The following is a 23,598-nucleotide window of genomic DNA, read 5'->3' as shown; positions in this document are numbered from 1 at the left end:
CTGATCTATTTTCGAATCTGGGACCCGAACAGATCGAATCGCGCAGCCAGCGATGTTTATCGCGGCCACCCTTCCTAAGTCATTTTACCTACCCTCCTTTGGGCATCTTTGAGGCCAAAGTGGCTTTGGTGGTGGTGCAAGTGGGTGTAGGAGGGACCGCCACTTGCACGGCACAGCAGTCCGGACTTGGCCCAAGTAAGAACATACCCCTTCCCCACTAGAGATCTGCCTCCCTAGTAAGTACCTCCTGCAGCCACATCCGAATCTATCCAAAACAGGCATCAAGCGCGCATGGCGGCATTGTTCTGCAGGTCAAAATCTGTCAATCCCAGCCCGGGAGAGGGCTCTTCCCGCTTCTCGCATCAGGCAATCGCCCCGCTACTGCCGCGCCTGGCGGGGGTCGCTTTCTTGATCCTCGAGCCCCCTCATTTCTGCCGATATCTTGAGATACTAGATAGGATTCTACTCGGACAGCACAAAAACGCTTACATCACAACTTCTCTCTGGCAATATCTGGGTATTCACCAGGATACGTGCCGGCGACCTTAAAGCCAACCACCAAGTCGCCCTTAGAAGGGAAGGTGGTGTGCGGGTGCACCTTTGCGGCACCGCGCGCCTGCTTAAGCCAACCAAAAAACACATAGCTAGGGCACATGAGAGCTCGGCTTCCGCTGCGTCCCCTAGAGGTGCCTACCTATGCAGCTGCGAGCATGCGGGCTGCGGCTGTTGGCAGCAAGACGTGTACGTGGCGAGGGTGTGCCGATCCAGTAGAGAGCCGTGCCAGGCCGAGAAGGGTGTGGGGGCTGGATGGCTTCACCTAGGCGGGGAAGCTCTGAAAGGCCAAGTCCAGATAGACCACGACACAAGCACATGATGATCCCAGGCACGCCGGTGCCCCTAAGGTGGCCACACCCGCATGTCGCGGCAAACCTTTCTGCAGCCATCACCGCCACCTGATAAGCGCGCTCGAGGAGGAGAAGGGAGGAGGGGGCGTGTGGGTTTTCGTCTGCCTGGATACCACCCATCCATCCTCGCTGCTCTGCCGCCTCTCAATACGGACCGCGGCTATGCGGGCATGTGTCACCACGCAGCTTGCAGGTGGCGACTCATGCCGCGCTAGGGCGTTATCACGGGCTTCGAACTGGGCCGTGCCGCGTTTGTGCGCCTTGCCGGCTGCAGACTTGGATGGACCTACTGTGGATGTTGGATGTTGCCTGGGTCTGCGATGTGAACTCCAGTTGAAGAGGTTGCATACCCATCCTCCTCCTCACACACACCATCCAGGTGTCCAAGGTTGGCGGCAGTTTGAACAAGGTGTGTTCGCCTGATTTCTTAAAATTAGATACTCCAACCGCTGTACTTGCAGACCGAAATGCCAACCTACCTTGTCTAGAGGCCAAATCTAGAAGGCGAGAAGAGAGCGTGCTTAGAACTAGTGAGCTGTGTGACTTGAGCCTTCCTGGTAAACTTAAGCACGGCCACGATATGTCATACTTGGACTTGCATCATATCGCAGCACCGAATGGCGACTGTCCGCCCCGACGAGCGAGATAGACAACCTTTTGGAAGGCGTGGGGAGATCTCCCGGTTAGGAGTAGCCTTTGCCAGCGGCTTTGGGTTACAGTATCTGCATACCTAGGTAGACAGGTCAGTTGTTATTGTGAAGCGAGGTCCTTGCTCCATCGGATCACTATAGCTTCCCAGTCCTCGTAGATATGATCCTGGCTGGGAAATGGCCGTACCTCCACTCCTCAGCGAGTCAGCTTACACAAAAGACATATTGCAGCAGACGCTAGCACTCAAACGAAGAATAATGGGCGGGGGCTGGAAAACTAGCAAGATGACGTTCACGCCGGGGGAGCCAGGGACGGCCAATCATGCGCCATCCCACGCGCACACGAAAGAAAAAAAACCAGTGGGCACGCCAATGCTGCCATCCGGGGATATTTTGTGCGGGGCCAAGCGCCTAAACCTGGGCCATGGTTGGCTGTCCCGGGCCGGTGTTTTCCCCATTCTGCCGCTGCAGCTCTCCCGCGGCGGAGATGGCTGCCCAAGCATCACATCACCATGCCGACGGGAGGGGGAGAGGGGTAGATTTCCTTGCTGTCGGTAATGGCGGAGTGTCATTTGGGTCTGGCGGGAAGGAGGCGGCACTTGGAGGCAAGGCTCTTGTGACGGTGTCCAAGATGATGGAAAGAGGGAATGCCTCGATCCCGACAAGATGAGGGTTCTGGAAACTGGACTGTCAATCTAGGTGAATTGTTGCCATGATACAGCGTCTGCTCGAGGTCCCTTGGCTACCCCGAGGTGTCTCTGCTTGATCGGTACCTCGTGTGTAAGCCAGTGAGTGCTGTTTCCCAATGGGGCAAGGCCTTAGGCGCCACACAACCCCTGCTGGGCATCTCGAGCACGGGAACGCCCATTCTAACGGCTCAGACGCCCAAACGCAGCCAGGCGGGGACAGTGTCGTGAGCGTGCGGCCCCACTTTTCGAGGGACCAGACAAACGAATGGACCCATTTTCCATGTTTAGCTTTTTGACAAGAGCACGGGCGGGAAGGCGCTGCTGCTGTCCACGCCGCCCACGTTTCGTGTCCACTTTTGGACTGCACGCTGCACGCTGCCTCCAGCGCTCTGCATTTGGCTGCACAAGGCACTGCACACTTGACGCGCGCGCTGCACACCGTCGCTCTCCCTCATCATCCCCTCCTTTCCCACCCCCTTCTCCCTCCCACTCCCAACGCCACCACCATCACCACACTCCTCCACCTCAACAACCACCACCACTACAACCTACCTGCATTGCCGCTGAGCTCCGTGGCTTGACCAGCGCAGAAATCCACACAGGATCGTCTTGCCCCGACTAGATCCCTCCCGTTGGAACTATCGCCCCCAGCCCGCCGTCTTGGGCCCTTGTCTGGTTTCGCATCTGTCCTGCGCGCTCTCTCGTGGGGTGCGCAACTCTAAATCTCAAGATAGCAACACCGGCAAACACCCCACGAACCATCGCCCTGTTCTCTGCCTGCTCTGTCCTAGTCTGTGCCACACGGTCTCTTCGAGATGTCGGCGCATACTGTTTGTTGATAATTTTAGCAGTCGGGTGTGCTTCGAGAACATCTGCAACCATCTTGGCCAGACAAGTCCTCAGGACTGCCCATCGCGACTACGTCTCAGGTTCTGATATTTGAACGAGGCCGAGCCCCGACCTTGGGAACAGACTCACCTCAGCTCGGCAAGCTGCGAAGCCTCTTCGACAGAGACACACCAGCACCGGATCACAGGCAAGCGACACTTGTCGGCTTTGTTATCTCATCCACCACCCTCAACACCAACACCTCCCATCTTTGGCCCCCTTGCCAAAGACTCACCGCCAAGATGAGAATCGGCTGCCTCCAGTTCGCCCCCCATGTTGGCGACCTCGACAACAACTTGAACCGTGCCGATGCCGTCCTCAACCGGGCGGACCCGCGTGATCTCGAGGACCTGGATATCCTTGTGCTGCCTGAGATGGCCTTCACTGGTAAGGCCTTCCCGTCTGGACTTCCAGAGGTCCCCACTAGGCGTTGCTGACACGGGCTGGATACCCCCAGGCTACAACTTCAAGTCGCAGTCGGAGATCACTCCATTCCTTGAAGTTGCCGGCTCGGGCATCAGCGCGCTCTGGGCCCGCACTACGGCCCTCAAGCTGGACTGCAAAGTGGCAGTCGGCTATCCCGAAATGGTCGAGGCCCCGTCCAGCTCGCCCGAGTATTACAACTCGCTCCTGGTGGTCAACGAGGACGGCGAGACGGTAGCCAACTACCGCAAACAGCACTTGTACTATACGGATGAGCCCTGGTCCCTCGAAGGGACCGGCGGCTTCTTCGAGGGCGAGATCGAGGGCTTGGGCCAGACGGCGATAGGCATCTGCATGGATATCAACCCGTACAAGTTCCAGGCGCCTTGGCACAAGTTCGAGTTCGCCTTCCACGTGCTCGACTCCAACGCCAACGTGGTCGTCATCTCGATGGCCTGGAGCACCCTCGACAGTCGCGAGACCTACTGCAGCAGGCCGTACGAGCCTGATATGGCCACGCTCGAGTACTGGGCTCAGCGCATGGAACCCCTGATCCGCGCCGAGCGCGAAGACGAAATCATCCTCATCTTCGCCAACCGCTGTGGCATCGAGGACGACGCCCTGTACGCCGGGACTTCGGCCGTGATGGGAATCCAGGACGGCGAGGTCAAGGTGTATGGGGTGCTTGGACGCGGCGTCAAGAAGCTGCTTGTTGTCGACACCGATGACGGGCCGTTCGCCAAGCTCGTCAGCCGCCCTGGCAGAGCGAGCGCGGGGGAGGAGCAAGAGGTTATGGACGAGGACATCAACGCGGACGAATCGCGCTCAGTACCTCCCACGCCTGCCGGCGAGCCCCTAGTGGAGGGGGAACGCAGCCTTGGCGATGCCGGGACACCTTCCGCGGCCGTGCATGTCCCCACAAACAAGACATCCACTCTCAAGGACCCTGAAGAATCTATGCCTCCCAAGGGGTCCACTGAAGGATCGCCCCGAGCCGACAGTCCGATCCTCAACTCGGCCCGACCGCTCCTGACCATCTCGACGAGCGTGTCCTCATCGCCGACCAGAATCCCCCCAGTCGTTGGGGGTGTGACTTCTGCCGGCACTCTCACCCCGCCGCCGACGGGCGACTTCCCCGAGGCATTTTACCAGGACGCTGCGAGGCAGGACCAGCTGCAGTCGGCCGCGCCGAACCTTTATACCCCTGAGGAGCCCCAGTGGCCCACTCGGGAAATGCCCGAGGTTCGCCCATCACCGCCTCGTGAGCTGCCGGACGCGCCGCCTGCACTGTCACCTGCCAGCACCGACATGGCCGAGCTCTCAGTCTCGCAGGGTGCCCCAGCCGGCGAGGGTAGCTCGGGAGTTGCTTTTCCGGAGCCGAGGGAGGACGGGCAGGCTTCGCTCCCGCCTCTGGAGATACCGCTTCCCGAGAGCGTCCTCCTTCCTGCCGAGTCTGATGATCCCGTTTCCGACGCAGAGGACGAGGTCCTTACTGCGATACCGCCTGAATCAGCAACCGGTGAGGAGTTCCCGCTCATCCTGGTCAACAGCGGTACAGACGGCCTTGCCAGGCGGAATAGCGGCATGTCGGAAACTTCCATCTCGATCGGCGTTGATGGCGGCAAGGACGTGGTGGTGGTTCAGCTGCGAGAATCGCCCGCCAGGGACGCGAGTACCCCTTCCAATTCATCGCAGCCGCGGGTTGTTACCGTGACTTTCAGCATATGACGAGCTGTGTGATGATTGATGATGGCGATGGTGAAAGCGGTCAAGGCTCTCTCGTCTTTTCTTATGGTATCTCACGGTTGATGATGTTTGCGCCTTTTGGATGGTTGAATCGGTATTTAGTTGCAATCGTTGGCTTGGGTTTGGAACAACAGTCGTTGACGCAGGCGAGCGATATCGGGGTTTCTTATCTGTCTTTTTTCTAATTCCATATGTCGGTCAGCTTGTGTTCTACTTGATCTTTCGAAGCGAATCCATCTGCTATTTGAGGCGCAGGTGTCTGGTTAGCGCCAAAGAAACTTATGGCGTGCGTGGAGTGGTCTCTGTTTTTCCAATTTCATTTGGCGCACAAAAAGGACGAACGAGCTTCGAGCTTGTTTATCGAGGGCGTGTACATTGATAGATTTCCACTATATGGGAGGCAACGGCATCGGAAGGAGTCGTTCAAACATGGAGCCATTGCTTGGTCGTTGACACGGGGGTATCAGGTGGACGAGGGACAGGCCTTACCTCAGTGAGCAGCCTTGAACCACCTGTTTCGGCGATAAAGGAGGCCTATGTCAGTGACAGAGACCCTCGGGCGAGCGACAACAAGGCTGGCTTGACCAGAGTTGCCTCGGGTAGGACGAGAGGTTCGGCGGGGGTGCTGGATCTGGCTGCGTGCACCCGGGGCACCCCAATATAGGTGGGTGGTCAGGGGAGTCCATCGGCCGGGTGGGCTACGTGTCGGAGTGCGTGCGCCCTTCGGGAGGACGTCGTTTCTTTGACAACAGTCAGCTGCCCCTTCGGGCCTCCACTGCTAACCAGGCTGGAACCGGAAGAAAAGTTCCAGGCCGCCCAGGAGCAGATTTGACCGGCCGAAAGTCGGAGAGGGAGGATCTCGTGTCGTGGAGAAGGCGTGAGCCGCCCGAAAACAAGGGCGGAACCCCCGCCGCCGACTCCGTGGACCTTTTTTCTTGGTTCCCCCGACATGGGCAGTGGCCTTCCTGCCGAGAGTGCTGAGGAAGAGAAATAATTCGGTGTGCGGGATGGTGCGTGTCCAGGATGTTGCTGCGAGCGTGATCGTGGCCCTCCCAAAACTAACTCACAATGCCCCAAGCACCGCTGAGGGCAGCCAGGCGGCCGGCACAGATCAGAAACCCTTTTGAAGGTGATGATGTGCAGCCTAAGCGACCTTTTGTTGTGGGTGTTGGGCGGGTTTGGAAGCCCCCCTGGAGCTCATGTCAACCCCGGCAGAACGGGAGGTCGACCTGAGAAGTAGGATAGGGAAAGTCCGCTGCCATGGCCTCTGGCGGGACTTTGGCTCTCTCGCATTCCGGGTGAGCTGTGGGGCCAAATTCCAGATCTCCGTACCCGACTTGTTGGCCTCGTGACGGTATATATGTCGATCTGAGAGGGCTCTGGGGTGAGAGTGACAAGACGAGCGAGCCAGAAGTGCTTGAAGGCTTGCCCGCCAACTGCCTGCCGGTATCAATAGTAGCCGGAAGCGGCCGGCCGTGCAGGGGGGGCTCGGGGGCTTGGGTTCGGCTAAACAGGTGGTCCGTCTGAAGTATGCAGACAAGGCACACAGACTCGGCGCCGACATGACCACTCACTCCCTCATAGTTCCACCGGGCGCTCCGTACCCCAACAGATATTCTGCCCGGTTAGCTCAATCGGTAGAGCGTGAGACTCTTAATCTCAAGGTTGCGGGTTCGACCCCCGCATCGGGCTCAATTCCCGGTGTTGCCTTTCGAGGCCCTCCTCTTTCCCCCCCCCCTTTTTTTGCACAACCCCTCGCACGATTCCGGGTACCCGCAATCTGGATGGTATCCAGATACCCCCCAAAGGAGGCGGCTAGACAAGAAAACCCATCGGACCAACAATCGTGAGGCCACTATGTGAGCCTCCCGGCCGACTTGAGGCAGCCCCTAGTCCTCAAGGGCTCATGGCTGCCCCGACTGTTGTGTGAGGTCAAGTGACAGGGAGGGTTGGGGGAGAGAGAATTCACACAACAGAGGAGCAATAAAGTCGTCCTTTCGAAAGGCTAGCGAAGGCCGTGGCAGTATGTATGCCCAGCGGTTGATGGTCTGGGGACGAAGAATGCTGAACGGATTGTGTGAAACTTCAAGACAGCAAACACCATGACCAGCCGGCTGGTCAAGCCTTACGCCGAGGATGCGTCCCCAGTATACGGCAGAATGGATTCTTGTTCCGTTCCAGGCCTAGCCGGCGTGTGTCTGGATTGGGCCCGCTGTGTCGGAGCCATCTCCTGATAACAACTTGCTTGTCTTGGTCGCTTAGCGATTGACAGCCTCGCGAAAGAGGGGCGTGGTTACGGCGTCGGTCCTGGAATGAAGCCGTGGGTGACGACACGGGCCTCAATGTAGGACTCGAGCTGATAGTTGCAGGTGCGCCCATGTCGGTTCCTGATGGCGCTGCTCCTTGGGCCTGCAGACTTTCCAACCCGCCCCCAAAAGCCAGAAAGTGCTTGGCGACGTTCCCGAGCCGGGCGATGAATGGGATGATGAGCGACCAAGGAGGTCCCTGTCAAGGTGGAGGGAAGCGGGCGGGGGAGATGGGGTGACACGGACGATCGGATCTATCCGTGCCAGGGGCCGGGGTGCTCCTTGTAAAAAGGGCAAGTCGTGTCGAGAAACATGAGCGAGGGCGGATTCTGGTAGAAGATGCGGGGGAAGGAGAGCTCGAATGAGTTGGAACTAGAGGGTGCCCGCCGCAATCACCGCAGCAGAGCGGAACGAGAATTTGGATGTGGAAAAGACTGCTAGGGGGGTCGGGCAAGGCACTCTGCAACAAAATGCCCATGAACGAAAGAGACCAAGAATCGCAAGAACAAGACCAGAGTTGGAAGAAAGAGAAGCAGGCCAAGTCAGATATCTATCTTCCCCCCTCCATCGTCCCTCCTCGACGAGGCTGCGAGGCAAACCGCCGAAACTGACCTCCTTCGTGGTCCCAGGTTTCAGAAGCAGTGCGCGCCGCCTCCTTGCCGTGTTTCAGAGATGGCGTCTACGACAGGACTTGGGCCCCAACAAGCGCACCCAACGACGGGTTTGATTGGAACAGCTTGCTGACTCTCGATGGCACAGGACGCAACACAAAACGCCACCAAGCGCATGTGTGTGCTAATCGATAAGCTATGCTTCTGCCTGAGGTTTCAGCGTCAGAATAGACAAACCAGGCAAGCCGGACCGGCCTGCGTCGATGCGAGGGATTTTCTCTTTGGCACAGCCCGGCTGAATGCGGCAGGATTGCTCCTGCAAGTCATCCGTCTGCGGCTGATGTCGGGTAATGTGGGTACGACCGAGAACTTCTTCTTTCCAAGGCTGTGTTTATTTTTATCTTTATCTCGGTTACCTTACCTAGTGGCTGTGTTCTTAGCCTCGTGGCTGGGACTGAACCTGTTCTTTTGGTTCAATAATCTCCACGGCTCTCGTGCAGAGCTCAACCCGGATTTCCTCAGCAACTGGCTGACCACTAGCCCGATTGTGACTTCAATAGTAAATGTGACTGTGACTGCTATATTGAGAAAGTCATTTCGGTCGCTGCTTGGTTCTTTGTGCCTCCCAACTCCCTACGACTGCGTCCGTGAACCCGCAGTCAGATGCGCTGTGGCGGCTAAGCCAGAGCATGCCCTGAAGGAGGCGGATCACGCCGACGCACACAGCAGAGATTTTGACAAAATCCAAGGTGGACGACAAATGCTTACTCGATGGCTCCATGGGGGTGGCAGGCGGTTAGTGAATGCAACATTGCGAAGCCCAAGAGGCTTGGCGACAAGCTGACCACCAAGTACAGGTCCCAAGGATCACAAACCTTAGTACAGTGGATCCTGGTGGTACATCAGTTGGCTTGGTTTTCTAGGGGAAAAAAATGTATTTTGCTCCACCGCACTAGTGCTTGTGATCCCTGGAACCTATGTATATATACACAAGCACCCACCAAACCTGTTGGCGGAGGGTATCACTGGAGAGGATTCCTGGGTGACATTTTGTTCGCGCCTTTGCTATTATTGACGTCTTGTTTGCTTTCTTGTCTAAAGTACCAGTAATTGTGTTGAACAATGGAAGATAGCATGGATCAAGAAAGCCGCATCTGCTATCGGCAAACAGAAGAACCCGGTAGCGGACGAGGCCTGGCGAATTGCCCTGCCCCAGGCGTTCGAACTGTCGTGCGGTGAAGACGAGTGATCGCCGACAGCTTTCAAAGCGGGCCAGTCAGGGGCCTGGGCGACTGGTCAGGGCAGAGGCAAGGAAGCAGGTCAGCATCACATTTAGCTCCATCCCAATGCATGCCCGAGGCGCATCACAAATTGAGTCTGGTGCCCTCCTTCCCCCAGCAGATGAGCCCAGCCAGCGCGGGGGATTAAATGCCGACCCCTGCGTATGGCGTAAAGACCAAACTTGGTGGAAGCCGCAGAAAGACCGTGTTTCTGCTGAAGCTAATTGGGGGCGGCGCATCCATGTTATTGTGTTATTGTGTTATTGTTATTGGCTTTTTCCGTCACAGCCGCATCAAAAATCGACAAAGCCATCTGCCATCCATTTTCCCTTGTGGGATTCGTGGCAAGGAGGCCCCCGCCTGCAGGATGAAGGGTCGGCTCAAAAGGCCTGCGCAGGATGCGCGAAAACGAACGGCCGGCCCACCCATCCCACGCGATGCCGACGCACCCAAGACGCACGACGCAAGACAGCACGCAGACGCAAACGCAAACCGGTCGCTCAGTGGGTGGGAACGCTCTGGCAGCCTGTCTCGAGAGGACAGGCAAGGGGTTGGCTGCCGTCCAATCAGCAGCTGGGGACCCGGCACAGTCGAGGCTCGCTTGCGAGGTCGATAGTTGCGCGTGCTCTAGGTTAGTCCGGAGTACGGGCACGGCAAAGCCAGGGGCAGGACGCCGACGGTTGGTTGGCAGTCGAGCGTGATCACGAAAGACGATGGGGTCACGGGCCGGGGGAGGAGTTGTCGAGCACGGAAGATGGCTGGGGGAGAGAGGGATGGGCGGTGGCGTGCAGGGAGGTTCCTTACAGCTTGTTGGCAGATTGGGGTTAGCGCAGGCGGCAGCAGGGCTCATCGGGCCTGTGAGTGGCCAGTCTGGTCAATCACCTCTCACGGCATGCATGAACGGACGGCGACATCATTGGACGCAGCCCGGCGAGGGCCCCACCCCACCTTGGCCGATACCTAGCTCCCGCGGTGCCTGCCCACTCAGCAGAGCAGCAGGCACACAGCTTGGTCGCGGCTTCCTGGCACCTAGCTCAGAGGTGGTGGTGGTGGTGGTGGTCGCATCAGCGCAGACTACCACACTGCCTGGCCCGACCTGGCCGCAGGAGGAGGCCAGAAATGCCCGCATGGCTCGCATGGCTCGCATGGTTCGCAGCACTCTCTCCACCACCACCACCCCAATCCGGAAGGCCCATCGCCAGTAACGGGCGGGGACATTGCGGCCAAGGCCCGATACAAGAGCCCCTCGGGTCGCCCCTCGCGGCCCCCAATTGGTGATGGGTGTGACGATGTGTACGAGCCCGGCGAGAGACCCCCCCACCTGGCCCTGGCCCTGGCACTACGCACCCGCCCTTGGCCCCCAATAAACGACTGCCCATTCTTCCCCATCTGCCCCAGCCCAGCACAAGCACAGCACATGCGCGCGACCAGATGCTGCCATCACACCTCCTGGCACAACTCTGAAGTGGGAACCTCCGGCCGCTTGCTTGCCGTCACCTCACTTCCCCCTTCGCCCCCCGTTTTTCGTCTTCCCTTTGCAGCTCATTAGCGCCTGCGAGCTGATCCCAGCTTTCCGGGAGATCGTCGTGGCTGTTGGCGTCCAACAAACCACACCCACCCACCCCCCGAACCCTCGTCCCCTCCTCCATGGCTGTATATATCCCGGCTTGAGCCTCTCCGCGGGCTCCACGCCGTCTGCCCGTGTATATTGCGTCAAGACTCCTCCTTGTGTCCCCCCCGAACGATTACCCTGTGCCACCCCCGACCGGCATCAGGGACGCCTCGCAAGCCCTGCGTTACTTGACGGTAGTCGGTGTCGGCTTTTTCTGCCCTGCCGTCGCACACAAGACGCAAGTGGCGGGTACGTACAGAGACATACATAGAGTGCGTGCGTCTGTGTGAGGGACCCCGCCATCCGCGGTTCGAACTGCGAGCGACTCGACCGACCTTCTCGGCTCCCTGCCTCTCACGACACAACACCGGGCCAGCAGCACAGCGACCACAGGCAGCAGTCAGTGTTGGGCCAGAAAAGCGGCCGTGTCTGTCTGCGCGCGCGACACAGCCAACCAGCGAGCGCATAACCATTCAGGCCCAGGTGACTGGCCGGACGGCAACCTGCGATTCCAATCCACGACGCACCACATTCACCATGCATTTGTCACGATCGGGGCTTGTCATCGTCACGGCCCTGGCCTCGTCGGCCGGTGCGCTGAGGACGGCGCCGGGGTCACCTTGCTCCAAGGATTGCGGAAACGTGCTCTCGGCCACCACGCCCGACGACATGGAGTGCTTCGACGACCCTTCGAAATACTCGTCCACGGCCGCCGGCACCGTCCTGAAGAACTGCATCGAATGCCAGATGGCGAGCCCGTACATCAGCGATGATGGCCAGTCCGACCTGCAGTGGCTACTCTGTAAGTGACGAGCGCCCCTTGACGTCGGTCCGCAAAGACCGCAACAGGAGAGTACGGGTTCTAACCGCTTGCCGTGGCCCCTGTCTATCAGATAACTTAAGATACACATCTTCAACCTGCTTATTTGGGTTCCCCAACAACGAAGCCAAGAAGCTCAACACTGGGCCATGCCTCACACGGTAAGCTCTTTTGCCTCCCTTTGCTGTCCTGTCAGCACGGCCACGTCGCCACGCCGCTCAGAGCGGCCCGCCCGGACAGGCACAGTGCTAACCCGTCCCACGTCAGCACCGCGTGTGAGCCCTTCAAGGAGTCCCTACAGTGGCAGAACCTGTCGACCACGGCGAAGCCGTACGACTACTGCAAGCTCTGGGACGAGTTCCAATTTACAAAATGCAGTGCCTGCCTGGCCCCTGGCCATCACTACGTGGCCGCCAACTTGATGACAGTGCTCGACGCCGGCTGCCAGCAGCAGCCCGAAGCGGGCCGCAAGATCAGCGTCTCGGATGCGCCCTTCATGTCTTCCATCATCAAGGTCACCGATCCTTCCCTAGTTGGCAGCTTCAGACCAGATGAGGGTCCCCTTACCCTCGGCGCCAAGGTCGGCATCGCGGTCGCGGGTGTCGTGTTGTTGTTGCTGGCTGCGGGCTGCGGCATCATCTGCAACGGCAGGCGCCGCCGCCGGGCCTTCCTGCGCAACCTCGAGAAGCGCCAGGCCCAAGGCCACACCGGCGGCGGGTTCGGAGGTGGGGGTAGCAGGGGCCGCTGGCCCGGGAGCCAGGGGGGCGACATGTTTGAGACTCCTGTCAGCCAGAAGCCGCTCTTCACGAGCTGGGAGCAGTCGCCCGTTTCGGCGCACACGGACCAGACGGGCTTCTCGACGGGCCTGTCGCCCGCTGTTGAGAAGGGCGGAGCGGGAGGGGCGGGCCCGTCCAACTTCCCCACGCGCTACTTCTCGCCATATAGCAGCCAGTTCAACAGCCCCGTTAGCGGGCAGGAGAGCACGCCGACGCAGTGGCCCCAGCCCGATGGCTACCCGCAGCCGCAGCCGCAGCCGCAGCAGGCCGGTATCAGTGGCGGGCTTTCTCCAGGGGGCTGGCCTAGCAGCACCCAAGAGAAGCTGTTCCAGCTGGCGCAGATGCAGCAAGAGCGAGATGAAGCGTATCGTATGCAGTTTGCACTACATCAGCAACAACTGGCTCAGCAACAGCAGCAGCAACAACAACAACAACAACAACAACAACAACAACAACATCAACACTCTCAACACCAACCAGGCGGCCTTTACCCTCAGGACATCGGCCTCGCGTTCGGCGGCGATGATCCCAGCCTGCGATCCAAAGCATCGGCGCAGAGTATGCAGTCGCACGAGGCCCAGCAACAGCAACAACAGTACCCGCCGCCGCCCCAGCAGCCGCAACAATACCACACCCAAACCAGCCCATGGGGCTTCTCCGACATCAAAGGGAAGCAGGCTGACTACTACCAGAGCGAGGAGTATGAGCTGCACGAAGTCGACAGCAATGGTAGCGTGCGCGTGCCGTCTGGAGCGCCCATGGCCCCTGTGCTCAACCACCCAGGCTACGGGAGGTACCCGCCGCCACCGGCGCCGGCCGCGACAAGGCCGCAGTGGTAAGGGGTCTTTGAAAGCGGGTGCGATGCACCCGCTCTGTACACAATGTATTCTTTCTTGCGCAGCAAGTAACTTGCTTGTCTGCTGCCGTTCTTAATGTCTTGTGCCCATTTTGGAAATCGTTGGCTAGTGCAGCGCGACCACGCTGGAGTTTTTGGAGTATTAGCCGCAAGGATAATGGGTGGCGGAGGGGAAAAGGAGGGGGATGTTTCTTTGATTCCGAGATACCTGGAACTTGAGCACACAACGTGCCGTGTATTTGCTTGACATCTTGCCTTATATAAATCGAATGCATATATCAACAGAGACTTGATGCTTCAGCCTGTTAAAATGTTATAACTTGGGGAAGGCTGGCGACGGATCCCGTGGGACCACTACCAAGACGCGAATCCAGGAGCTCATATGGTGGCAGGGCGCGAGGCGAAGTCGACAGGGAAGCCGCCAGTGATGTAGCCCGGGTACAGCACGCGCACGTCGCCGGGCCCCGGTGTTTTCTTTTCATCATGTTTCGTCTTCATTCCTCTGTATATTTCAAGAGCTCACCTATCTTGTGTTCCCTATTCAAATGTCAAGGAAGGTGTGGCCCGGGTCCCACTCATCGTCCTCCTTTCTACGCTTTATGCTCTCGGCTGGCACCCCGGCGGGAATCAAAGTGAAACTGGGTTCTTGATTGAAGAAGAAAGAGGGACAACAGTACGTCTATAGAAAAAAAACGGGTTGCAGGGTTTTGCGTAGGGCTACGAATAGTCGTTCGGATTCCCGCAGGGCAATACAGTTCTACCGGTACCGCAGTCTCGTCTCGTCTCAGTCATGGCCCGCCACGGCCCCCCATCTCTATCTCCCATCTGCCCCCGGATCCGTAAACTTTACACGGCCCTGGCTAACGTCCGGGTAGACGTCGAAGCGGCGCTGCGTGCGAAGCGGGATGCCGCTCCGGGCGCTCTCAATGTCCTCGGGCCTCAGGTCCGCGTACACCGTCTCCTCGCCCTCGCCGGCCTCGACCAGCACGTCGGCCATGGGGCCCGCGACCAGGCTGTGGCCGTAGGCGTGGTACGCGCCCTCGGCCAGGTCGCGGGCGGGGCTGCACAGGGCCACGTAGAGCTGGTTGTCGACGGCGCGCGCGCGCGCGAGCAGCTCCCAGTGCAGCGGGCCCGTCGTCAGGTTGAAGGCGCCCGGGTACACGAGCGCAAAGGCGCCGCGCCGGCTCGCGACGGCCGCGAGCTCCGGGAAGCGCACGTCGTAGCAGATGGCGACGCCGACGCGGCCGTAAGGCGGCAGGTCGACGAGGGTGACGCCGGACCCCGGGGAGAGCACGTCGGACTCGCGGAAGGTGATCTTGCCGGGTATGTTGATGTCGAAGAGGTGCACCTTGCGGTGCGTCGCGAGCAGGTCGCCCGCGGGGGAGAAGACGAGGGCCGTGTTGTAGTACCTTTTGACCTCTCCGCCGCCCTTGTCGTCGTCGTCACGCTCCAGCGCAAGCTCGGGGATGGAGCCGGCGACGAGGTAGACGCCCGCGTCGCGCGCGGCGGCCGCCAGCGCGTGGTAGCTGGGGGAGACGTCGGCGGGGGGAGGGGACGGGAGGAGCCGCTCGGCGTAGGCGGGGAAGTGCGCGGTGCCGTAGGGCGAGTTGAAGCACTCGGGCAGCACGACGACGTGGGCGCCGCCGTCGCGCGCCGCCGAGAGCACGCGCGCCCGCGCGCGCGACAGGTTGGCCGCCTTGTCGGGCCCGCTCGACAGCTGCACGCAGGCGATGCGGACGGGCCGCTTGAGGACGGCGCCGCGGTCGTCGCGCGCGGATGGCGCCGGTGTTGTGGTGGTGGTGGAGGGGGAGGAGGAGGACATGGCGACTCGCGCGGCTGGGAAGAAGGGGTGTTGTGGTGCTGCCGGTAACCTGGGTCTGTGAGGGATGGTGGTGGTGGCGGTGGGCTGTGAGGCGGGGGAGAAGATGGTGGTGGTGCGGGTGGTCGTCCTCGTCGTCGCCGCCGCCGCCGCAGTTGTGAGGGCTCTCCGCATTATGTGTGAGCGTGTCGTGCGGGGAGGGCGGGTGGTGATGATGCGTTTGGGCCCATGTCGCCCCGCCCTCGGTAGGCGTCCGAGGGGCGGCCGGCAGTGTGGGTCATGTTAGCCGTCGCTGAGCCGAGATGCGGGGGTTAGGGTCTCTTCGGGTAGCCGCCAGTACGGGCCTCGGGGATTATTTTGGGAATTGGAATGGATGAGAATGATAGATAATAAGAAACAGACATAAGAAAATAAATAAAACAGGGAGGAAAAAAAAAACGAAGAAAAGCAGGAATGGGGATAGGAACAGGAAAGCCTCCTAGCATCAATGATTCTAATACCCGGGACCTATAAGATTGCCATCTCTTTTGTGAGCTGGGAGGCCCCCTCACTATCTCCATCTCCAGCAGGTACCGGGAATGCTCAACCTATAAAACTTAACGCTTTCTCTCGCCTCCTAAAGGCAGCATCGAACATGGCAACAAGCCCCCGTCTCCCCCGCTCCGCAGCCGTCGCCGCCGCCCTAGCCTCAACACCGGAGCCTATCCCATCATGTCATATAGGATACCAGCCAGCCTAACTCGGGCACCTGGTCTTGGCTTAACCGCTGCGCCGGGGTGAAGCTCTAGAACGGTTTGTTCATGTCCATGGTGTCGCGAGAGACGACTGCGGCCATCAAGAACTCCCGCCGCGGTTTCAAAGCAGGGTAACGCGGCCGTTGCCACTGGTGTTGGACAAAGTCCTTTGATCTTTTACTTTGTTGAGTGAGGCTCCATTGAGCATTCTCGTCTAATACACAGCTCATCCCAGCCACCCTGTATGACATATACTTAATCATAAGACACGCTACGTGGCAGCCGTGCTCTTTTTTCAGGGAACAGCCTGCGCCATCCCGTAAAACTTTTGATACAGGATCCCCAAACCCATATCCCCCGACTAGTTCAGCGCCTGCTGGGCAAAGGTCGGCAGGATGAAGCTGGCCTTGTGGATGTCGGCGTTGTAGTAGCGGCACTTGGCCACCTCGTCCTCCCTGGTCCAGCTCCTTAGCGGGACCTTGACGTCGGCCTTGGGGTCCTTGGAGCAGACCATGAAGCCGATCTGGCCCGAGGGGTAGGTCGGGATCGTGGTGTAGGCGTACTCGGCCACGGGGAAGACCTCCTTGCAGTCCTTCTTGAGCCTCGTGATCAGGGGCAGGTGGAGCCATTGGTTCTCGGCTGCGGGCGGCGCAAGAGGGGGTGGTTAGTATTTTGGCACGGGAGTCCGGTTTGACTATAGCAATAGCGATGGCAGACAATGAAGTCGCAAAACCAAAAGAATCAAATAACAAAGAAGACAAAGCGCACACGAAAACTCAGGTGCACAACGCCCAACCCTTTCCCAATACATCAACCAGAGCCAAGTCGTGGTCCTCTCTTCTCCCAAATAACACCAACGGGCCTTGCCATGGTGGTTCTGTAGCACTCAAGACGCCACTGGCGCTAGGACATGGAAAAGCCATTCTCTTTTTTTTTCTTCTCATCTCGCAGGAATCGCTCTCAGGTGGGGTTCCAGGGAATCATGATAAAGAGAAGAAGTTGGGCAGTTCCTGCTTGGGCGCTCGGCATCTTCTCGTCCAGAACAAGGAGAACATACAACCTTGGGTGGTGATGACGCCGCCCTCGCGCAGGGCGTCGTGGAGCAGCTGGAAGTAGGACTTCTGGAACAGGCTCTCTGCCGGGCCGTCGGGGTCAGACGAGTCGGTAATGATGACGTCAAAGGCGTTCTTGTACTCGTCGAGGAACTTGAAGCCGTCGCCGACGTGGACGGTGGCCTTGGGGTGGGTCAGTCCCGCGGCCATTCCGGGGAGGTACTGCTTGGACAGGCGGATGACGGCCTCGTCGATGTCGCACAGGATGGCCTCCTCGACGCAGTCGTGCTTGACCACCTCGCGCAGCACGCCGCCGTCGCCGCCGCCGATGACGAGGACCTTCTTGGGGTTGGGGTGCGAGTTGAGGGCCAGGTGCGTGATCATCTCCTGGTACGCGAACTCGTCGCGCTCCGTGGCCTGGATGACGTTGTCGAGCACCAGCACGTTGCCGTAGTCGGTTGACTTGAAGATGAGCACGTCCTGGTACTGGCTCTTCTCGTGGTGCAGCACCTTGTCGACCTTGAGCGTCATGGCCTGGCCTGCATGCCATCCGAGGTGGTGCTGTCAGCCTTGCGTGCCACTTGAGCAGCGAACGGGGTGTCCCTCTCCCAGTTTTCGACTTACCAGGCCACATGTCGGAGATTTCGCGGAACCACCCATCTGTAAGGCGTTGTTCGGTTTTCTTCCTGTCAGCATTGACCACAACACCGCCATTGGTTCCCGCAGCCGTGGTGGTGCATCGCAAGAGCGCTACTGGTTTGACGACCTGGTGCCGCCACGCCGACCGCCTGCCGAGTCCAAGCACTCCGCCCACGGCGGCTCCGAGGCCGAGGCCGCACATTGCCCGGTCGACCTCCCGGCGATGCCTCCCCCCTTCGGCGCGTTTATTTCCCGGTTGTCAGGGGACCCTATCCGAGCGAGAAAGGGGGGCCGGGGAGATTTCTCCGAGGGGAGTCTTGTCATCGATGGGCTGGATCCGTGGGGGGGGCACATTAGGTGCGTGTCCACCCAGCAAATCATCGAACGACTGCGAGAGCAAAGGTCAGGCGGTGGGATTTGCCCTGCACCACCGCCCGTGGTCCCATCACCCAATGTCTGCAGCAAGCATGCCGATCCCCATATGCGTAGGTGGTGTCTTGCGGCACACCAGCGGTTGCAGTGGCTTGACGGCGGCGCAACCGCACACGATCTGCGGGACCAGGCAAAAAACAAAAAAAAAAAAACGGTTCATGGGGCGGGCGGCTCTAGGAGGCGATGGCGGGGTGAAATTGCGGCGGGCGGGCGCTCAATGCGCAACAGCGGCAGGAGCCCCTGGGACAAGGAGACTTACCCTTGATGGTCTCGTGGACGATCTCATCGCTCATCTTGGCGGGGTTTCCTGACAGCGGGAAGCCTGGTGGGAATTCAAAAGGGGATATCGTCAACGATGGAAAAACTCTCAACCGGGGAGAGGAACTGAGGGACGCCGAGAAAAAAAAATCACAAAAGACTCTCTGGCAAAGCAGCGGGAAATATTTTTGCTTGCAGCTTGCACTGGTCTTGGCCTTGGCTAAGTACCCGGTATAGCTGATATGTATGGTGCCCACAAAGTTTTTTCTGCCCCTCACTCAAGCACGGCAAATGCTCTCCACCGCTTTCCTACCCGCGTTGCAGTGTGTGTTTGCAGTAAATCAACTGGATGAGACAAAAAAAAAAACTCGCGGGCGGGGGAACAAAAGACGTCTATACAAAGCGGGAAAAAACATCTCGGGACCCTAGACAGCAAACAGCATTTGTCACGTCTCGCAAGCAGCAGCAGGCTATCTCTGCCCACAGCAAATCCCCCCCGGAGGAAAGAAAGATGGGATAAGTTTGGCGCTGCGGCTTAACATGAAAACGCTCTCGCGTAGGGCCCACGGCGCTCCAGGCCAGCCTCGAAGCCCAGCGCATGGTTCGTGAGCGCTGGGGAAGCCGGCGGGTTCGGGCGCATCTCAGCACGTGGTGCTGGGTGTCCCGGCGGGTTCGCGATAGGCGCATTCTCTCTCTCTCGTGTTGTTTCGGCGCCTGAGCATGGGTGGTTTGCCACGATTTGGCAGACCTGAGAGCAGAGTTTGCGTGCAACCGGGCGGCGTGTTGTGCGAGCCGAGGCTGGATGCTCCATCCTCTTCGTAAACCCCAGCCCACCTCGACATTAGAGCCGCCACCTGCGTGTTCCTGCCACGCGGCTGGGTCGCCAGAAACCCCAGTCCATCCCAAGCGCACCACGGGAGGATGGCTTCCATGTGGAGTCCTGCCGGGCATAACTCGATCTCGGGAATCAGTGCGCACTTGGGAGATCCTTCCCGAGGAGAGAGCTGGCCACGGGCCGTCCCAACTTCTTGGGCTCCCATCGCCCAAGTTGCGCCATGGCCGCGTCCGCTGCTTCCTGCTGTCTAGTCGGTGGGCTCCCCCGAGTCGCTTGTGACAGCCGGGGCTGGCTGTGCGCAGCGATTCGAAGCCCCCCCCAGGCCAGGCCGTGCTCAGTGGGCTCAGCGTGACAAACGTGCGCGTCCTCTGGGGAATGGTTTTTAATGTAAACCACGCTCCAACGACTGGTGCAAGAGAACGTGGGTGCCGGGGACAGGAGGCTGGATCGCTTGACGACTGGAGTAGATGATCTTTTCCATCCGTTAGCTCCCTACACCAGCTTGTACCCCTGCGGTTCTGGCCACTGTACTCCGTACGAATGCATCGGCGAATGCGAACGCGTGGGCGGATGATGCTGCCCCTAAGACAATAAACTCAAGCAACGGCAACAAATCTGCCATGTCCCAGAGCAGACTAGGCGAGGGCAGAATCGACGTCCTAAACTACTCTAGTTCCAATCAGTGCTGATGACATGCGATTCGTGGGAGTCCCTGTTGAAACGTGATCCTTTCTTCTGGTGGATAAGTTGCCCTTTGTCGATCCGGGCTTGGATGGCCCGGGTTCCTGTCCAGGGATTTGCCCGGGCAGCTGCTGGTCTTGTGCCACAGTGGAGCGGAGCACAGGCAAAAGAAGGGAGGAAAAAGAAAACAAACCTCTCAAGAAAATCCCACGTGGGGGAATGGCGCTGGTTCACAGTTTGATGAAAGGTGGTGGTCGTGATAGCCGATCGAGCAGACAGGGGCAGCCCGCCGCCGACGTTGCGCCCAACATCTGATGTTTTGACGATACTGTTGTATTGCGCCTTTTTCTTCTTGCTTTCCCTCCCCCCTCTTCTTCCGCCCCTTCGTCTTTTTATTAATGCTTCTATTTTCGGCTGGCGAGTCTGGCACTAGCGAGTGCCAGCCGGACTGTCACGCAACGCGCCGTCGCGTCTGCGGTGGGTTTAGGTGCCGCATCTTGATCCGCCAATTTACTAGCCACTCAGCTCCTGCACTGGATTTGCGGGGCGGGCATAAAAGGGATCCACCAGCGCGAGACTTCACCAAGGCAACATAAAAAAAGGGGTTGCAGTTGTTACTGCAGCTACGCCGCATAGGCGCACAGAACATCACAGGCTTTGTCTCAAGCTTGCAGAACCCATTTGACCAGCTGCGCTGTAGCTTGACGTCGCAAGCAACAACAGAAAAGGGCAGCCCGAGGCCCGAGGCGGGTGCCTGTGAGTGAGCCTGCGAGCCTGCGATTCTCGTAGACGCACGTCCTTGGCCAATAGTGCACGACCCTCCAACAACTGGGCGTAATATTAGAGCAAGCTGGGGTTGCGCAGGAGTCATGTCATGCATCAATTTGGCCGTGCTGTAATTGACACCGGCGGCCCATAAAACGCCATCGGAGCGAGCGATCCTTTGATTTCGGTGCCTGGTCTGCCCTGTCAGTCAGCTGTCCACCAACGAACCTGTGTTGCGTGCTCACCCACCTGGCAGCCCGGCACGCCCAGGCGGCCAGCCACCTACCTAGCCTCGTGGGTGCCCGCGGTGCGTCGTGCTACCGGTACCACGTCGGGTATATCGGAGCGTGCCACCCAGGCTGGGTGACCCAACTGACGTCCCCAGCAGGGCCATCGACCGCGCCCCCGTGCATGGAAACGTGCAGCAGTGTGCCTGGCCTACTGGGCTGAGACGAACGTTTCTATCAAATACCAGCCAGCCGGCGCAGGCCTGCCGTGTTTCGAGAAACCCACCAGGCATCGATCGGGCGACGGGACACACAGACGAGAGGAGCCTGCCGCTAGGACTTGAGCCTGTGGGTTGAGATCTGCCAGCAATTGATGGGCTCGGCTCATTTCGGCCCCTTGGGGATGACCCAGCTCGTTCGGTTTATTGGCTCGGCCCCGCCCGTGGCGCTAGGCCAGGTGGTCTGTCTCCATTTCTGGCGTCCTGAGTAGTGGCAGCAGCCAGTGTCCATCCGGCTTCGATTTCCATATATCCGGTTGGAAAAACGAAAAACCTTGGAGGCCGAGGTGACATGGGCGGATGGGTGGATGAAATGGGCAAGCACCACGACCAAGTCGACGGAATAATTGCGAACCAGCCAAATGCCTCGGCGTGCATTGAGGAAGCTGGTGACGCATCCCATTCGTAAACCGGCATTTGGCGCTAATAGCGTACCCCAGCTCCCGTTTGTGGCCGCCTGCCGCTACGTGCCGGATGGGCTACCTGCTTGCCGGAAAAGCAAGGAAAGGGAAAACAACCTGGGGAGAGGTGCGGCCAGACAGAGCCACGGGATCGTACATAGGGTGCGCCCGGATCGGCCGTCGAAAAGTGTCTCGCGCCGTCTCTGTGCCTCCCGCCACAAGCCAACTCGCAAGCCAGCCCGCCCGCCTCGAGCCTAAAAAGGAACTAAGAGACGCAGGCTCTCGAGCAGGCGGTGCCCCTGTCGCCACTAGGGGGGTCCCAGAGGGGTGCGCCCGCCCTCGGCCGACCTTCCATTGCTGAGTTACCGCAACCACACCCACTGTGTCCTCGCGTTCCACGTTGGCCCCACCATCATCTCCATCGAGCTCAACCACCCGTCCAGCCGTCCTTCAACCCGCGTGTTGCTCGCATTCCTGCCGTGCCCAGCCTGCAACCCAGCTTCGCGGCCCAGAAGGCAGGTCCTCGCGGCGCAGGCCCGGTCACCGGATTGTGGGTCACGGACTAGGGACCGCATCCACACAACCTTGCTGCGTGCTTCTTGTTGTTTTTGTCCTTTTTTTTGTTGGCTTTTATTTCTTCTCTTTTTTACTTTCTACCTCTGGACGTCTTCATTTGCGGCATCGATTGGTTGTTTCCTGCGCCTTTTCTCCTTACGCTGATTTTTTGTCTTGTAATTTTTTTTTGGTTGATTCTCTCCGTCTCGATCTGCCTCCCATTCGTCGTTGCTTGGCTCGTTACTCATTCTTTTTCGTCCCCTGTTGGTGTGCAATCTTGCATAAGGAAAAAAAAAAAGCACGGTGTCGCGGTGCTCTTTCCCTTCGCACACCCCACCCCGGGCCTGGTGGTCCCTGCTCTTCTGTGTAGGCTGCGGCCTTCCTGCCTCCCGGCTGTCTGTCTCCATCTCCTGTGTCGTCAATGCTGGGTTGGTCCTTTTGAACCGGCGGTTAGCCTCTCCGCATCACACGCACCAGCCCATACGTAACAGCACATACGTCGCCACACCTTGAGCTTGTCTCGACTCGTTTACTGCCCATCCGACCTTGACAGCCCCAACACCCCAGGTGCCCAAAGACTGGCCGAAGCAGCACCTGCCTTCTCTGCGCACACTGCGCCTAGGGGAGTCTTTGCGCGCTGCTATTACCTAGCAGCGCCCTCCGATTCTGCAGCGTTTGAGGCCTGCCGGCGACGATTTCGATCGGGCCCCTATTCCACAACAGTGCGCAGGCCGCCGCCAGCCCGAGCCTGCGGATACCGTGCCCATTTCTTCGCACAGGGAGGGTCCCAGCTGCCTGAGCTCGCCTCCATCTCCCAACGCTCACTGATTCTGCTCGAGATCGACTGCCGTGTTTCTCCTCGACCGACCGACTTGCCACAAAGCCCCGACCAGATGAACAGTGCCTCGGCATAGCTCCACGACCATCGTCTCCAAGGGCGCCGTCGCTCTTCCTGACCTGCTCTTCCTTTTTGTTCGCCATCTTCCACCGTCAGAAAACCATCGGGCCGCCCATCCAATCGCTTCGTGCAAGCTTCGAATAGACCCTCACGCTGGAGACTGGGCGAAGGCTGCTTCCCGACCGACGAGAGAACGGCACCGAGAAGGCCTGTCATTGGAAATAAAAGAAGGCGAGCAACGAGGGGGAAATTTGGGATCGGGAACCCGGATTCCAAGCGAAGATTCCGCAAGCATCCAAGATGTGTTTCGGGGGACGCGGCCACCAAGACGATGCGGGCGCCGCCCGGAATAGGGAACTGGACAAGGCCATTCGCGCTGATGAGAAGCGCCTGGCTAAAGAGGTCAAGCTGTTACTGCTCGGTACGATATGATTCCCGCGGCATGGCACGATTCGCCCCCCC

At 59.2% G+C, this 23,598-nt stretch overlaps 7 protein-coding genes and 1 non-coding gene across 8 annotated transcripts in view; 5 read left to right on the top strand and 3 right to left on the bottom strand.

Moving 5' to 3' along the window:
• Window positions 1-943: 943 nt before the first annotated feature.
• On the bottom strand, window positions 944-1,280 carry GGTG_02659 (hypothetical protein; the record flags this gene model as incomplete). Its single annotated transcript, XM_009220434.1, has 2 exons — window positions 944-1,191; window positions 1,256-1,280. The coding sequence occupies 2 exons, from the start codon at window positions 1,278-1,280 to the stop codon at window positions 944-946; spliced, it is 273 nt and encodes a 90-aa protein (XP_009218698.1).
• A 1,377-nt stretch (window positions 1,281-2,657) lies between these two features.
• GGTG_02658 (hydrolase) lies at window positions 2,658-5,739 on the top strand. Its single transcript, XM_009220433.1, has 2 exons — window positions 2,658-3,519; window positions 3,590-5,739. Exons 1-2 carry the CDS (start codon window positions 3,375-3,377, stop codon window positions 5,281-5,283), a joined length of 1,839 nt encoding a protein of 612 aa, XP_009218697.1. The 5' UTR covers window positions 2,658-3,374; the 3' UTR covers window positions 5,284-5,739.
• Window positions 5,740-6,920: 1,181 nt separating this feature from the next.
• Window positions 6,921-6,993, top strand: GGTG_20048. Its single transcript has one exon. It is a non-coding gene; the product is annotated as a tRNA-Lys (tRNA).
• Window positions 6,994-7,678: 685 nt separating this feature from the next.
• GGTG_02657 (hypothetical protein) lies at window positions 7,679-10,386 on the top strand (the record flags this gene model as incomplete). Its single annotated transcript, XM_009220432.1, has 6 exons — window positions 7,679-7,802; window positions 8,237-8,328; window positions 8,367-8,574; window positions 8,659-8,777; window positions 9,076-9,115; window positions 9,352-10,386. The coding sequence occupies 6 exons, from the start codon at window positions 7,679-7,681 to the stop codon at window positions 9,465-9,467; spliced, it is 699 nt and encodes a 232-aa protein (XP_009218696.1). The 3' UTR covers window positions 9,468-10,386.
• A 116-nt stretch (window positions 10,387-10,502) lies between these two features.
• On the top strand, window positions 10,503-13,858 carry GGTG_02656 (hypothetical protein). The gene is made up of 3 exons (XM_009220431.1): window positions 10,503-11,912; window positions 12,004-12,091; window positions 12,198-13,858. Exons 1-3 carry the CDS (start codon window positions 11,648-11,650, stop codon window positions 13,543-13,545), a joined length of 1,701 nt encoding a protein of 566 aa, XP_009218695.1. The 5' UTR covers window positions 10,503-11,647; the 3' UTR covers window positions 13,546-13,858.
• Window positions 13,859-14,039: 181 nt separating this feature from the next.
• Window positions 14,040-15,618, bottom strand: GGTG_02655 (hypothetical protein). The gene has a single exon (XM_009220430.1). The coding sequence runs from the start codon at window positions 15,553-15,555 to the stop codon at window positions 14,377-14,379; it is 1,179 nt and encodes a 392-aa protein (XP_009218694.1). The 5' UTR covers window positions 15,556-15,618; the 3' UTR covers window positions 14,040-14,376.
• Window positions 15,619-16,206: 588 nt separating this feature from the next.
• GGTG_02654 (spermidine synthase) lies at window positions 16,207-18,695 on the bottom strand. Its single transcript, XM_009220429.1, has 4 exons — window positions 18,498-18,695; window positions 17,792-17,827; window positions 17,176-17,706; window positions 16,207-16,754 (listed from the first exon to the last, which is right to left on the bottom strand). The coding sequence occupies exons 1-4, from the start codon at window positions 18,529-18,531 to the stop codon at window positions 16,477-16,479; spliced, it is 879 nt and encodes a 292-aa protein (XP_009218693.1). The 5' UTR covers window positions 18,532-18,695; the 3' UTR covers window positions 16,207-16,476.
• A 3,034-nt stretch (window positions 18,696-21,729) lies between these two features.
• Window positions 21,730-23,598, top strand: part of GGTG_02653 (guanine nucleotide-binding protein alpha-2 subunit) — a 5,044-nt gene continuing 3,175 nt past the window's right edge. Inside the window, exon 1 of the mRNA XM_009220428.1 lies at window positions 21,730-23,557. Within this exon, the coding sequence (XP_009218692.1) occupies window positions 23,437-23,557 (121 nt within the window). The 5' untranslated portion in view covers window positions 21,730-23,436. The remainder of the gene's footprint in view (window positions 23,558-23,598) is intronic.

The sequence above is a fragment of the Gaeumannomyces tritici genome (genome assembly GCF_000145635.1).
Source record: "Gaeumannomyces tritici R3-111a-1 unplaced genomic scaffold supercont2.2, whole genome shotgun sequence".
Lineage (NCBI taxonomy): Eukaryota > Fungi > Ascomycota > Sordariomycetes > Magnaporthales > Magnaporthaceae > Gaeumannomyces > Gaeumannomyces tritici.
This window is presented reverse-complemented; position numbering and strand designations above follow the sequence as displayed.

What these genes read in the sequence shown, in the direction of transcription:
- GGTG_02658 (XM_009220433.1), top strand. Translation starts at nt 3,375, where the DNA reads ATGAGAATCGGCTGCCTCCAGTTCGCCCCCCATGTTGGCGACCTCGAC. An exon ending in GCCTGAGATGGCCTTCACTG is followed by an intron (nt 3,520 to 3,589) that starts GTAAGGCCTTCC and finishes GGATACCCCCAG; the next exon opens with GCTACAACTTCAAGTCGCAG.
- GGTG_02656 (XM_009220431.1), top strand. Translation starts at nt 11,648, where the DNA reads ATGCATTTGTCACGATCGGGGCTTGTCATCGTCACGGCCCTGGCCTCG. An exon ending in CGACCTGCAGTGGCTACTCT is followed by an intron (nt 11,913 to 12,003) that starts GTAAGTGACGAG and finishes CCTGTCTATCAG; the next exon opens with ATAACTTAAGATACACATCT. An exon ending in ACTGGGCCATGCCTCACACG is followed by an intron (nt 12,092 to 12,197) that starts GTAAGCTCTTTT and finishes GTCCCACGTCAG; the next exon opens with CACCGCGTGTGAGCCCTTCA.
- GGTG_02655 (XM_009220430.1), bottom strand. Translation starts at nt 15,555, where the DNA reads ATGCGGAGAGCCCTCACAACTGCGGCGGCGGCGGCGACGACGAGGACG.
- GGTG_02654 (XM_009220429.1), bottom strand. Translation starts at nt 18,531, where the DNA reads ATGAGCGATGAGATCGTCCACGAGACCATCAAGG. An exon ending in CGTCCACGAGACCATCAAGG is followed by an intron (nt 17,828 to 18,497) that starts GTAAGTCTCCTT and finishes AACGCCTTACAG; the next exon opens with ATGGGTGGTTCCGCGAAATC. An exon ending in CGGCGTCATCACCACCCAAG is followed by an intron (nt 16,755 to 17,175) that starts GTTGTATGTTCT and finishes CGCCGCCCGCAG; the next exon opens with CCGAGAACCAATGGCTCCAC.